The sequence below is a fragment of the Rhopalosiphum maidis genome, chromosome 3 (genome assembly GCF_003676215.2).
Source record: "Rhopalosiphum maidis isolate BTI-1 chromosome 3, ASM367621v3, whole genome shotgun sequence".
Taxonomy (NCBI): Eukaryota; Metazoa; Arthropoda; class Insecta; order Hemiptera; family Aphididae; genus Rhopalosiphum; species Rhopalosiphum maidis.
In genome coordinates, this window is record NC_040879.1 from 19,287,161 (window position 1) to 19,303,450 (window position 16,290).

General features: G+C 28.6%; 1 protein-coding gene across 1 annotated transcript; it reads left to right on the forward strand.

The window, feature by feature from the left end:
- The first annotated feature begins 8,989 nt into the window (after positions 1 to 8,989).
- Positions 8,990 to 15,290, forward strand: LOC113556416 (protein DENND6B). Its single transcript, XM_026961340.1, has 9 exons — positions 8,990 to 9,426; positions 9,607 to 9,761; positions 9,858 to 10,127; positions 12,572 to 12,757; positions 12,828 to 13,060; positions 13,143 to 13,333; positions 14,093 to 14,364; positions 14,428 to 14,640; positions 14,730 to 15,290. Exons 2-9 carry the CDS (start codon positions 9,636 to 9,638, stop codon positions 14,940 to 14,942), a joined length of 1,704 nt encoding a protein of 567 aa, XP_026817141.1. The 5' UTR covers positions 8,990 to 9,426; positions 9,607 to 9,635; the 3' UTR covers positions 14,943 to 15,290.
- Positions 15,291 to 16,290: the final 1,000 nt, after the last annotated feature.

The following is a 16,290-nucleotide window of genomic DNA, read 5'->3' on the forward strand; positions in this document are numbered from 1 at the left end:
AAAGAGTGAGATATTCAGGTTCAGTTTTATATAAGAAACATTTCTGATATTTAATTATGACATCAATAACCATATTCATTTCAACAACCAGCTTCCCTGTGTCAACAAATTAAGAAGGGATTGATCTGCAAAACCATGATGTAGTTCTAAAAAATGTATCAACTCAAGATATTGTTAATAATTTAATGAAAAAATGAGAAGTGATATATTTAATATTTATCGGTCGGCTACCTGGGAGAAGAAAAATACGTATGTAATAAGAATGGCTGTAACACAATAGCGCCCGTCCTACCTTTTTACCTACAAAAAACGCAACACGATTGCGCTCCGTGAAATATATGTCTTGTCATATATATTATTAGATGGTGGTCATAAATATAAGGAATATAAAGTACTTAAAAACTTGGGCAGTATTCGATATCGGTGTACTAACAAAAATTGTCAATCAAGTATTTATGTTGACAAAGATGTGACGAAAGTGCTTAACGTGCTTAATGAACACAAGCATAACATTATTCCAAAAAATATCATTAGTAGACAAATAGTAAATTCCCAGATCAAAAGAAAATGTGAAAACGACTTATTTACGAAACCGAATAAAATAATTCGATAAAAATTACGTAGCACTGAAATTAATTTACATACCGTTCATTCTGATATTAAGTTATAGAGAAAAGTATGTACGACTTCCATAAAAAAAAATTGCCAACAATTCCAATATTACTGGAAGAATCCAAATTTCAATTATTTAACTTACGTGATACTCTTAAAACTAATACACAGGAACATTTTAGCTACATGGAAAAAATTTCAAATATAGTTGTATTCACTTGCCCGACTCATCTTGATGTATTAAGTCATTCAACTCATATTTTTGCTGGTGGCACATTTTCGCATTCACCAAAATACTACGATTAACTTTATACAATACATACGTTACAAAATGGTTTTTATATTCCTTTAGTATATTGTTTTTTGACGTCAAAATCGACTAACGTTTATGTAGATATGTGGTGCACAGTTGCAAAATTATGTTTAAAGTTGACAGGCATTTAATAGTATCATTAGTGAATTATAATATTCATTTTGATTTTGAAAAAAGCGCACACAATGCTATTAAAGAAATCTTTCCAAATAGCAAAATTATGGCCTGTAGATTCCATTTAGGCCAAAGTTGGTTTAGAAAAATTCAAACCAATAAAAACTTATTAAAAGACTGCAATTAAAAGTCATTGATTAAAATGTTTTTTCGCTCTTAGTTTTTTACCCAAAAATTTAGTTGGCGATGCCTTTTCCTATTTAATAGTACATATCCAAATGACCTTTTAGATACCCAAAAAACCTTTAAATAATAACGACAATATTAAATCAGTAAATAATTATACAAAAATACCAAACACAATTTCGAACAATTGCGACGACAAAGAAATACTTATGGACAATGAAGGAACCGTAATAAATATATCCCAACATCTCGATAAATATCAACACAAAAAAGCAATTGAATTATTAAAAAAAATTATTCATATCTTTACAACTGACACTTCATACATAAAACCAGCTAATATAAAACCATGTGAAATAAAAATGAAACAAAATTATAAAGACCCAAAATTTGATACTCCGCATAAAGTATCCCCGCAACAAAGAGATGAACTCAAAATACAACTAGACAAGCTAATTAAAGCAAACATCATTCGTCCAATAATATCTAAATTCGTAGCACCTGCATTCTTAGTAAAAAAGAAAGAAAAAGGATTATACTGATTGGTTGTATCCAACAAAGAATTAAACGAAAGGGTTGAAACAGACCAATATCCCTTGCCTAGAACCAATGACTTACTACTTACTTACTTACTAAGAGCTTTAGAGGGTGCAAAATACTTCAGTTCACTCGATTTGAACAGTAGATTTTTTTCAATTACCAATAAAGGAAACAGACCATATATAAATATATAAATTGGCATTTACATCAGTTCATGGCTTAATGACATTCACCAGGCTACCACAAGGGTTTAAGAACAGTAGTGCCATATTTCAAAGGGTATTAAATGAAGCATTCTCGGCTTTGCTATACAAATCCATAAAGATTTTTTATAGACGATCTAGCATCTTATGGCAATAATTTTGATGAAACGCTAACAAACTTAAATAAAGCTTTAAAAATAATTGATTCAATGAACTTTTCTCTAAAAACATCAAAATGTCATTTTTTTCAACAAAAAAATAGAACTACTAGGTTATACTATTTCACAGGAGGGTATTAAACCATTAAACACCAATATTAAAGCTATAACTGAGTTTAATTAACCCAAAACACAAAAAGATGTCAGATCATTTTTAGGTATGTGCTCCTATTATAGAAAGCATATCAAAGACTTTGCAAAAATCGCTCTTCCCCTAACAGAACTAACAAAAGGTGACAATAAAATTAATTGGCTTGAAAGTCATCAAAACTCTTATAACACACAATTTAATCTGTAGAATGGTTATAATTGTGGATTTCCCATGGACTTGTGATTTTATGTGATATCTTTAATTTATCTGGATATTTAAGACGTTTTTCTTTAAGAAGTACGTACATAAAATAAACATTGTAATTTCCTTGAGTGGATTGAATTTTTTTCATAATTACAGTTTAACAGTAACAGTTACCATTGACGTAGCAAGGGTATAGCGAACTGTGGTTACGCCAAGGGCCCAAAATTGTTACTTAATTTTATTCAACCTTTAAAACGACATTTCTTCATCATACATTTTGAAATGTGTATGATTTTGTTTATCTTGTTTATCGTTAAATTAGGATTAAATTAGTAAAGAATATTGCTATCAAAATGGAAGTGTCACCCGAATTTCTAGAAAAACGAAAGCATAAAATAAAACAAATGGATGGAAAATAAGCGATAGATGAATTTATGCTGCAAGGACTCTGCCTGTTACGGCCAGAACAGTAGAAACATTGATCCGTATTTTAACTGCCCGTGCTAAAGGTAGGCTATCGAAAGCTGTGGAATCAAGGGATGTACAGCAGCAGAAATAATTCGGACAGCATACTTTCAGATAGTTTTAAAGAAACCTTAACCCAAAGAATTACTTCTGATTTAATAAAAAATATGGTTATTTATAATATAATTTTGTCTTTATTTTTTTTTTTAACAATTTAAACCGAATAGTAATATTTTTCTTTTATTTTTAAAAAAAAGTACCTAGTTTGTGCCAAGTAGTGGCAACATTCACTGATCCTTGAGCCTGACCATAGAATTCCAAATTGGTGAGTCATCAAATGTTTATGCAATGGCGATCTCAGGTTAGGTTAGGTGAATACAGTTGGGCCATTGGGTATTGATCATTCAGTTTTCTGTCAATAAAATGATTTCAAAACGAACTTGGAAAACATGGCCCCCGTTAGGCATTTAATTGCCATAGAAGCTATGCCATCCATAGTAGTTTCCGATAATTTTGGAAATATTTTATTCAGAGACTAAGTATCACATTTAATATTTTTAACTCTACCATTTTCAGTTTTTTATTTTTTTTTACTTTTACAATAAGGTACTCCTAGCTTTTGTTATCTATACCTAGAGATGAAGGATAAAATACATTTTGGCGTATTAAGTGCGATAATTAAATTACAATTTTACGTTAGAAGAGAACAATAGTTAGAGACTTAAGTTAGATTGTATCTTGAGGAATTAGGTCATGCGGGCGACCTCGTTTGATACGGCGTTGTGGAGGTGGTCTGATGTTGATGTGGTAGTGCATTGAGCCTGTTGACTTGTGGATGGATTCGAAGAAGCACACAACCGAGAGCTTGATGTGGTCTTGAAGAGTTGAGATTTTGAGATCTTTATGTATGTTTGAGTTCCTTACGAACCATGGAGCGTTTGTTATCGTTCTTAAAACTTTGTTTTGAAATATTTGCAGTTTTTAAGATGAGTTTGTGCGCAATTACCCCAAATAGGGCAGGTGTAAGTGATTAATGGACGTAGTACTTGCTTATAGTTTTTTAGTTTTTTCTAAAAACCAATCTAAAAATGTATCATTAAAAAACTCTCTCGACACAAGACATGATAAGAATGTACGGTCTTAACAAAGATTGGAATGAAATTTTTCTTATTTTAACTGATATTAGTAAAGACTGTAAGGCTATAATGAAAAACCTAGTAAAAGGCGTGAAGAATTACTTTAAAAATTAAATAGCTTAGAAACCGCTTTTATAGCACCTTTATGGGGTGAGATTATGCCAAATGTCAACGAACTTTTTCATAATCACTTTATATGGCTTTCCCACGGGTTTGGATCGACCTGAGCGGCATAGGTCTTTCCAAGTCCACGTCTTGGACTTCTAAATCTTGAGTCGCAGCACCACTTGGCTGTGGTGAAGTCAACCTTGGCTGCCCGCAAACCCTCAGGTCCAAGCCCTCTGAGACTTGACTGATAGGTCCGGTGTATGTGGTTGGACCAGTACATCGATCGTTTTCCTCGCACGCAATGGGCCTGAGAGGTGTTAACATTCCGATTACAAATTGATTGAAAAATGTATATTAGTAAAGATTTCCACCGGGAGCGCTGCTTACCCGATAGTCTACAATATTCATATTCCTATTAGTATACCTAGTTTCCCATACGAAAACACGATGTAGAATGCTTTCAAAGCCATAAAAATATAATATAACAATTAAAATTAAATAATGAATAACTTAGATGAATTTTGATTAACATAAATCTATCTTCAATAATACAATAGTTGATGATTACTCACATTTTTTTTGGGAAAAGTGGTTTAGGGATCAGATATAGACATGCTGCCTATTTGTGTTATAATTAATTATTACAATTTATTGTAACTATTGTCATATTAAATATTAATTAAAGTAATGGTAAATTTATTATTCCTTGATTTGCTACCTCTTGTTGACTGCTTGTCATGATGTGTTTATTTTTTAAAAACATATAGTAGTTATTACAAGAATGGCATAATATTGAAAATGCTATTATTATTTGTTTAAATAGTTATTACTATTTACTCTATGGAAATGTCTGTTAAATGTATGTGTACAATAACGATATTTACATTATATTATGCTAGTTTACTCTTTTGCAGTGTCGTTATTCATTTGTACCTACACAACATAGTACGTACTTTTTGTACAAACGCGGTTTGAAATTAATTTTTTTACTTATGTAGTATGCCTCATAGTGTATTGTGCCTGGGTGTAACTCTGGGTTACCTAAATAAAATAAAATATGTAAACAGCAGGGAATAAAACTGCAGAAAACATGAGCTTTAAGTAAGAATAAATGCTAAAATGCATTATATACCATTCAAATTAGTAAGTTTGAGCCTTTATCGGGTGACGGTTAGTCAGCGCTCCCTACGGCAGTTACAAGTGGTGTAATTTTTTTTGCCGCAATCATAATGATTCAAGATAGAAAGTATTTACACTTCTATATATCTACCTTGGATTATGTATCTATGAAATACGAAGAACATATCATTTCTATAGGCGTGCGCATGGGACGAGCCCTGGCTCGACCGGAATCTTTTTAGGGACATAGTAAAATTTCAAAATTGTGTATATTATATTTAACTCTATCATTATATTCGTGGAGATCATGAAAATTTTATTTGTCGTAATAGTGAAATAAAATAAAAATATTTGTATACCACAAATTTTTATTGATTTATTTATGTGACTAAAACATTGTGCACTAAATGTCAAAATATTTACCTAGTATGACTAAAAAGAAAGAAGTACTAAAGAGTCTATACTCTTTAGTATAGACAATGGCCTATCGCCTATGGAAAATAAGAAAATTCATTTATCAATTATTATATAATTACATATATATATATATTACCTACTAATTTTATGTGTTTAGTTAAATATAAAAATATGCATTATGTATGTATTGATATAATATGTAATTTTATTTTTAACTTAAAAAATATACAAGTAGTTATGTCTAGCACATTTATGTCGTATGTACATTGTACATACAACTCGATTCTATATTTTTATAGGTATATACATATTATACAGTTTTAAATTTACAATTATTACAATTAGAATGTATGTTATATGAATGTACCTAGTATGTTAATGTGTCAAAAAAAATAAGGGGCACTAATCCTTCCAGGCTCGACCAGAAATTAAAGTCTGCGCACGCCTGTGCAGTCATTTCAACTACTATATCATATAATATATCACTAATCCCAGATATAGATATATTGTTTCTGTGAATTTCATCACTTAATATATTTAAATGCAATACGAAAATTAATTAATCTTTGGATCAAGGAAATTACCTAGTTAAAAAATAAAATTAATTAACAAATCACTTTGTAACTTAAAAATAAATATGACCAAATTTTTTTCGAAAACCAAGATCTTTAAATGAAATTAACAGATGTAAAGCTACAAAACTGAAGCCGTTTCTTTAGTATACAGTTATTGAGTATCAAAGTAGTTACTGTCTTGACTATCACAATATGCTATAATATAGCTTGAATAATAGTCATGTGGACAAGTATTTGTTAGAATTATGAACTCATCAGTCACTACTTAATTTTGTCGTTTTTGTATAGTTTCAAAATTTCCATTTTTGTGTTTTAAATTCGATGAAGCACAGCCAACTTCTTTTTTTGGATAATCAAATAATAATTATTCAGAGACTCGGTCACTCAGTGTTTGTGTGACTAATAGCTGTATAGTCTAGTACGCTGTTCGACTACTATTAAATTGTTATATTTTTCTACTATTTTGTACCTTAAAAGTTATAATGAACTCATACGTTTGTGGTTTTGTTGCAAAGAAAGAGGAGCTTTAAACGATGATCATGCATACTGTATGTTAATTTCTAAATAATGCTTAAATTATTTAAGTTTTTTAGTTTAGCATTCATGCCAACATTTCAATTGCTTTATGGAAAACAGCTTAAATCACAAAACATACATGGCTTGCTAGTTGTTACACTTGACAGATGATTATATTCAATATGGACATTTAGACAGTTTGCTTTGCAAACATGAAAAACCACTACAAGTCATCAAACATTCAAACAATATAAAGAGCAATGTGAAATTAGAAATATAAAAATGAATTTTAATTCTAACAAACATTATTGTTGTTTTAATTCATCATGGGAATATAGTTAGAATTGTTGAAATTTTAAACTACAATATCATTGGACACAAATTTAACGTTCTAGAAAACAGCAAGCACTAATAATTATTTTATACTTCAAATTAAGTTAATTTTAATGAAATTTTCCTGCAAAATACTTTGCTCTACCTTTTTAAAAATACTGCAACCAATAAGACTAGTATATTTTTTTAAATTTACCTCACCTATCACAATATCTGTAGGTAGGCAACCTATAAAACATGAATAATTATTTTATATCTATATTATTGTAGCTACACTGCTACAGTAGTTTAAAACTTTATAAGTAATACATTTGGAACAATGTAGTAACCCACCTAAATGGTAAGTACTCAAGTTCAATTGATATTAAATTAACTTGTAAAATTATTTAATTTAAATTTACTTAATAATACACTAAATTACTAAAGATATGCTGATTTAAAATTCAAACAAATTTTTGACTGCAAAAGTAGTTGAATGTGAATCCATACAAGATACCTGATAATGATCGAAAACCAGTCAATCAATTTATTAAATTACTACTAGTTTTTCCATATCACTACTTAACTTCAAAAACTACTAATCTACTGTACAAAAAGAAATGTGTGCTGTTTACAAAGTATATATATAAAAAGTTCACTATAAATCATTCAAGCCACAAGTAAATCAAGTTAATACGACAACTTTATATATATATATATTACAATCATAACAATTGTATTTATTTATGATAGATTTAATCAGAAAACTAACAGAAAAGAAAAACCAATTAGTACATAATGTCATGTCTTGCAAAAGAATAATAATTTTAAAAATAAATAATATAACAGCAGTACTTTGTGTAAGCGCACTATATGTCATTAAGTCACTTGGAAACAAACTTGGCATTCGTAGATAAAAAAATTAATTCTTCAGCATGTTCTAAAGATAATGTAACGCTGCGTGACGTGACTATCAGACAGTACTACAGTAGACACCAGTTTACTGCATACCTACGTATTAAGTTACTACTTAAGTATAAAAAACAAATGACACGATTAGGTACCAAATTTAATGGATATTCACGGCAGTCAAAATGTTGATTGTACACTGCTTGAGCCTTTGTTTCAGTGTATCAATATTTTTAATACCCAATAATATTAGGTATATTATTTAACAAAATAATGATAATAAATTATTGTCAAAAAGACAATTTAATGTATGAGAGGTAGGAGTTAGAGCGTAATGAGTATTGAGATAAAAAGGTGATATTGCAATATGCAATAATAATTATCTTAAAAGACTTGTACCGTAGAGCATAATAGAAGAGGCGGTCAAACCACAGAATAGATGTAATAAAAAACTAGTTGCTGGTTCTATAATGTTTTACTACGGTACTACCGAACGTACTAACTGCAACTACGTCTGGCACTTTGGGGTACGGTCTTGACGAATTCATGATCAATTATCATCAAGTACTTAAAAACGTCCATTTTCAAACAGTATTAAATTACAAATCTCATGATAATTTAATATTTATCAGTACTCTGTAGCAGGCTGCAGTACACGTAACTACAAAACCGCCGTTAATGACGCAGATCTTCCCGGAGCGGAGAACGAATCGCACGGAGTAGCAATTATTGTAATGACGTTATACACACTATGATGGCGCTATAATAGAGCGTATTATAACAGTACATAATAATAATAACAATATTGTTAGGCGTCTCCGGTCACGGGTGCCGGTAATGACTGATGAGCTGAACATGCCCGCAGGCTGCGGGGCACAGCGAGTGACCGTCACGACTCGCGTTCACTTGTTAGCGATTGCGCAAACCTACAGACGATAACGTTAGCTAGCTCGTCGTTGAAATCGACGGCGGCGTCACGAAAACGATAACGATATTGTTCAAGGTGGATTTAATTAATCCATTACAATGGCAATAAATGATCACAGGTAATCGTATCAGTACAAATGTATTGCCGAATTTTCGATGTCGCCGCAGTGTTTTCATTTAAACGAAAAGATTATGAAATCATAATATCAATAAACGGTGGCGATAATAATTAGTGATAACAGACGTCTAATCAACGCGTTCAGTCTAGTCTATTTCCCGAGTTTCCGCGAAATTCGACTATCGTTATACTAGTTTGTCGCTCGCGATCCAAAAACGTCTCGTTTTCTCGTTTCAAGTATTGAAGCACGGCCTTACGACGGACACACATGCGCTCTCATTAGCCGCCGAGAACTAGCGTGTCGCCTAGACTGGTGGACTCGACCACCGATGCCCCGAGTGAGGTACGTAACTATAACGAAATATTGTAATATTAATATCGGACCCGTAATGCCCATCAGAGAAAAACCAAAACGGTGCTAGGTAATGGATCGCCGAAGATTTTTTTTTTGTCCCCCACCAATCGGTGAGAAAAATAATATGTGTCACTGTATGTTTGTAACGAACACTTTTGTTTGCCGCAGCTCCCGTCCCATATGATTGCTACGCCGACATGGCCGAACATGGCGCCATCGATACGAACCCTAAACCCGACAAGCCTGCCGAAGAAATGCTGTCGGATTGGATCCAGTGCATTTGCGTAGTCACTTTTGACCTGGAGTTTGGCCAGGCGATGGAGGTACTATTATATTTGTCTATTCATTTCGAGCACATTTGATGACTGGCTTTCTTGCAATACCTATCCGTGTTTGTCTTATATTTTTTACTTTCTCAGTTGGTCTACCCAAACAATGTCAAATTGTCCGAGGAAGACAAAACAAACCTCTGTTACCTGGCTTTTCCAGACTCCAATTCCGGCTGCATGGGAGACACTCAGTTTCACGTCAAAATTAAATGTTCTCAACCTTTGAATCTCAGTCAACGCCATATAAATTATAACACAAAATGTCCAGTTTTCTTACAAGCTGATCATCGTTGTTTGTATGGGTTTGTTTTCTTTCGACAAATCAAAGATCTGTCTCTTCCACGGGGTTATTTTCAAAAAGTATGTTTAACCGTTTGTTTTCTATAATACACTAACTTCTTTTGAGAATAAAATACAATTTTACGTTGACAGAAAGCTTACTGATTTAGAGATTTATTTACATTACTTACAGGTAAAAAAAGTTTATTTGGGTTACCAATTAAATATTAATCAGTACATCTCTGAATAACTTCAATAACTTAGTAAAATATTTTTTAATTTTGTTGTTGAATTAACACTGTACATTTTTGTATAAATTATATTATCTACACAATGGTATGGTGTGTTCTTTTTGTAGGTCACAAAAATAATGCATCAGTTATGTTTATTATATTATCTCTGTTTATCATGCAAAACAGTAACACAACATACCATATTAACTTAATATTACAATGATTATATCATAAATTCTCAAAATAAAAGTTAATTTAGATATTATTTTTGTATTGGTTCTATCACTTCTATCTTTTATATAGTTTTCACTGATAAAATATAAAAATTACAAAAACATTTAGCTTTCTCGTTATTGGAAATACAATTATACCAACCCAATAATTTTTTTTTATTTCAAAAATCGTAGCAAATATTAATTTTTTTTAAGTGCTCAAAATAATCAATTATTTATCATTGTTTTATTGAAAATGTATTACATATGGAATTAATTATACATTTCATAATTTGATTGAGTATTTATAGTCAGATGCCAAGTTGCAAAAATAATGTAATAATTAAATGATTCGCTAAAATTGAATAGGCTACTAAATTATGCTTAAGAAGCATTATTTATGATAAGCACTATAAATTAAATGGTTTAATTCAATGGTGACTTTTAATTCATTAAATGTTTACTGATTGTTCAAGCAACATGGTATTAATGTTATTTATCATAGTATCAGTGTTGATTTAAATACAGTTTAAATGTTACAAAAATATTTTTTCATTACAAACTTCTTTTAGTTGTAGCTTAATTAGATTTATATTAATTGTGTTTAGTTATGCAATATACTAACTTTAATTGTAATAATAAAATAATATTAATCAAACACCTAGGTATTTTAATGTCTATGCAGAAAAAAATAAATTAAGAGGTTATTAACAGGGCCATATGAAAATAGTATTAAAATTTAAAAGTAATAAGTAATAACCAAAATCATGCTTTTTATTGTTTTGGCTATCATATTCATTATTTGTACTGTATTCTTAAAGGGAATATCATGATAAGAAGCTTAAACAAGTTTTTTTGATATTGCTTCAGGACATATTTTTAAAAAAATTGTAACAAGTAAACCATACATTTTAATTTTCACGAATAAATGGTTTTTATTTAAAAATGTTACTATTGCTAAATTGTATCAATTATAATTTTAAGGATTTCATTCAATTTTTTTTAAAACATTTAAAAATAAACTAATTTTGAAAAAAAAAAGAATGATAAAATTAAATACTTATACATTTTGCTTCCCAGAAATGCAATATCCAAAATTATTTATAAGTATTAACAATTTAAAGTAGATATATTCTAAAATAATGTTCATATTTGAATATTTATCTGGTTTCTTATTCCAATATGCTAACAACAAATAATAAATAACATTTAAAAATGTTAAGTCTTCTTAAATTCTGGTATTTTGCTTTATACTTTTGATCTAATCTTATGTAATATGATTAAGAACAGTATATGTAATTATACTAGTGTGTTTTCTTTTTCATAATTTTATTTCCTTTATATATATATTTTATGTCACTGTACTTACTATTTAATATGACTATTCAGTAAGTATTCTTGGCTGTTATTTATTACCAACTAAAACAATTTCTTATCAATTGTCATATATAATAAAAATAATTTTAAAATATGTATTTAAAAGAAATTAATTTACATAATGATAATATACTTAAAAATTACAAATATCCTCAACAATATCATATTACTATTCAATTAAATAATGAAAATTACAATAATTAATGTTTAACTTTTTGTGGAAATAACCAATTTTATGTAACCTCCCTACATTTGTATGCACACTAACTGTTACCATTCACTTCTTTCTTCATCTCAAAATTTAACAATATATTAACATAAAATAAAATGAATACTTATTTAGTATACATTTTAAAAAATAAAACTGCATTTATGTAGTAGGTAATCTACTACAAAGTTTAAATACACTTATTTTTTATTAGTTATTATGGATTAAAATAGTTAAAATAGTTAATTAAAATTATAAAATTTAAGTAATATACACTTATACAAATCAATTTAATATCACATAAATATATTAGCTCACTCCGTCGTCATACTCCAAAAGAAATGTGTTGGTAATTGTTGATAATAAATATTTATAAAATCTAATCACAAATTAAACTGAATCTAGATTACCTACTACATTTCTATTAAATGGTAGATAACCTGCTACACAAATGAGAGCAAAATTTAATTTATATTATTATATTTTATTATTTAGAGTGTAATTATACTATCTCAGTTGCCATTCATTAGTTTATTTACTGAAGTTTGCGGGACAATAGCACCTGAGTATTTCAAACATGGGATGACTGGAATAGAAGTAGCGTGGCATGATATCAAACAGTGGCCAGATTTGTATGCAGGAGAAACAGTTAGCTTGCCATTACTGGGAATTGTTCTTCAAGTTTGTGAATCAACATAATTAATTGCTAACACCATGTATTATTTTAATATTAAAACTATTTTGTTTATAGGCTCAACTGATGTGTGATAATAATAAAATCTGCAGCTCATCTAATTCAATGGTACCTGATTACCAGCTACCAGTAGTTGTATCATCATTGTATGAACTGAATACATTTGGATGTTTTTCATCGATTGTATCTCAAATGCATCTTTTATGGGAATTAGTATTAACGACTGAACCCATTGTTGTGATGGCCTCATCACCTACCTACAGTTCACAGGTCGTTCAAGCTTTGGTTAGGTAAAATTGATTTAAAGAAATTGTTTAAAGATTTAAAATGGTAGTTTATTACAACTCATTTTATTTTATTTTTAATTATTAGCTTAATAGTGCCATTGGCTTATTATGGAGATTATCGTCCATATTTTACAATACACGATAATGAGTTCAAGGAATATATGAGCAAAACACTGAACCCGCCACCTATAATACTTGGTGTAACAAATCCTTATTTCACAAAAACATTACAACATTGGCCACATATTGTTAGAGTTACTGATACATTAAAAAAAGGTAAATATATAATATTTATCAAACATTTCATCTTTTGAAATGCTATTTTGATAATTTATTCTAACATTACTCTAAAAGTCATCTTATCTTTAAAACTAGTTTAAATTAATAGTTAATAATATTAATATATTTTCATCATAACTATTTTTGTTGAAATTAATTATTAGAATTATATATATCTGAATATTTATAACCAAGACAAAAGGCCAAATATTTTAACCTTAGGTAATAACATTGTTAAAAAAAAATTACCAAACGTTTTTTAAAACTTTTAATATCCAACTTATTCTGTAAATAATGCATAATAAAAAAAATCTTAGTTAAATAATATTTAAAACATTTAAAAATGAAAATGGTAGTTCCTTTAATATATTATAGTTACTATTACAAATTTATTGTTGACAATATGTATATTACATATATTATTTTAAAAAATATTTCAAGTTTTCTACTTTTTAATTAGATCCAAATTTTATTTTTAATATCATCAATCTGTACAACTCTTAGCTTAAATACATTTACAAAATTTAATTTCTAAATTTTTGATACTATTTTTAATTCATAATCTAAGATATAATAAAACAATTATTTTATCATAATAACTAATAATAACTATATCACAATAGATTATGAAAAAATAGCATTTAGTTTTAATTACATGTATCTATTTGTTTAATTTGATCATTTTTTTTTTCAGATTTATTTATTTAAAATTGTCTATCTAATGTATTAAATTGGTTGTTTTTTATTTTTATTTAGACACCACAAATAAAAGTAAATTAAGAAAAGGATCGAATCTGAAAATCTTAGATGCTAAACCTGGAGTTTATACCGAATATAAACCTTATTTGTATAAAGATAAATCAATAGTGAAAAAACTTCTTAGAGGAATGCAAAACAAGCGCCCAGAAGAAGTGCAATCAGCTCTATTGCGTCGTCACTTTTTAGAACTCACCCAGAGTTTTATGATACCACTTGAACGATACATGTCATCATTAATGCCTTTACAAAGGAATATTTCTCCTTTTAAGGTGTGAAAATTGTCTTATGTGGTAATGGTGTACACAGATAATGTATTTATTTTATTTTTACAGGCGGCTCCTAAACCTTGGCCTTTTAATCCAGACAACTTTTTGGCTAGTTTAGAATATGCAGGGCCTCAACTGACAAGTGGTATTAAAGGAGACTGGAAGGGACTTTACAAGCAATTTTTTAGATCTCCAAATTTCAATGGTTGGTACAATGTCCGTTACAAAGGAATGATGATGAAGCTTCAAATCTTGCAAATTGAAGCCCTATCTAGTGTGGTAAAATAATGGCCTCTAATTTACTATTTTTTATTTTTTTAATACAATTAAACATTCAACACAATATTGTAATTTATTTTTGGTTTTAGGATATTAATAATTGGCTTGAAGGAAAACAAGAAGTAGAAATTGTTGACATGATACTGAAAATACGCCAAAAACTGGATGAATGTGAAAGTAAAGGGTACCAGTTAAATAAAAGAATCAAAGATCAATTGAAAGTAAAAATGGATGATATAATTTGTTCATTGCCAGATGACTTAAAAAATGTCTTGTCAAATAAAAAGTTATCTAGCAGATGATACACTTCCATGTATAAAAATAGATGGAGATTAATTTTAATCATTTAGATAATATCAATGCCATCTCACTAATTGTATCTATATTCATCCTGACTTGGATATGTACATTAATCATCAGCTTCAAAATTGATATTATTATTATTCCATAGTTATATATTTTTTACAAACATGTTACAGTTTAATACATTTTTAAGTATCCAAAAATTGTCTAAATATTTTCATTGACATTTATCAGTTATGAATTCCTAATTTTACATTTTTGTTAAAATTAAGCGCAGATATTTTAGAATAAACAATATTCATACTGCCTTAATTTTTTATAATACTATCTTGATTCTTCCAGGAAATAAGCTGGTTAATATATGTTTATATAATATAATATTATTATGGTACATGTTCTAAATGTTGCCCATTAATATAAAATATTATTATATGAAAGACTTAGTGTTATAAATAGTTAAGTTGTTAATTTCGGAGTAAAAGATATGTTTTTTCCCGTACATATAATTGTGTTGTAATTATTTATTTTAAAAATGTACCTAGTACCTACTCTATAAAATATAAACAATGTATGTATTGTTTAATTGGTTACAACATGTTGTTCCCTCTTTTGGCATAATATTATATTATAATACTGGTAAGGATATAAATATTAAGCCTCTTTGACCTTAAAATTTTAATAATGGAAACAAAGTAAATTGCTATTTGTTTAGATGGTTTCACAAGCATCTTTTAAGTGCATCATAAATTAACAGGATGGAAACTTAATATTAGAGAAAATTAATAGCCAATAAGTAAGCATAATATACATAAATACATGGGTAATCAGATAGATACATATTAAGGTTCTTTTTCTGTTCCATTAATTTAATTATGGGGCAAAAAATATATCATAATAAACTATTTTAAAATATAGTTTAATATAAATATTTTACAGGCATTATCCATAACTTTTGGTTATTCAACATAAAATAATTTGTTTGTTGATTATTTTTTGTCAGTTTTTACTCTTGTGTAGTTAGGTCTTAGATATTCTATACTAAGTAATTGTGAAGATGTTAGTTAAGAAAAGCTAGTTTAAACACTAATAATGATAGCTGGTGAATTCATTGTAGGACCCATAGATTCTATGATATGTAATTTAGACAATTTGAATGCATTAGCTCAAATAATCCTATTCTGATCTTCTACATGTAAGCACTTTTATTAACAACTCTAAAGTGTTATTATTAACACTCAGAAGTTCATGTACTAAAAACTACTGAAATACGCATGTATTTATACATTTAAAAATACTGAAATATACCTTTAAAAATTTTTAATTTTTAAATATTAGTCAAAATCTTTA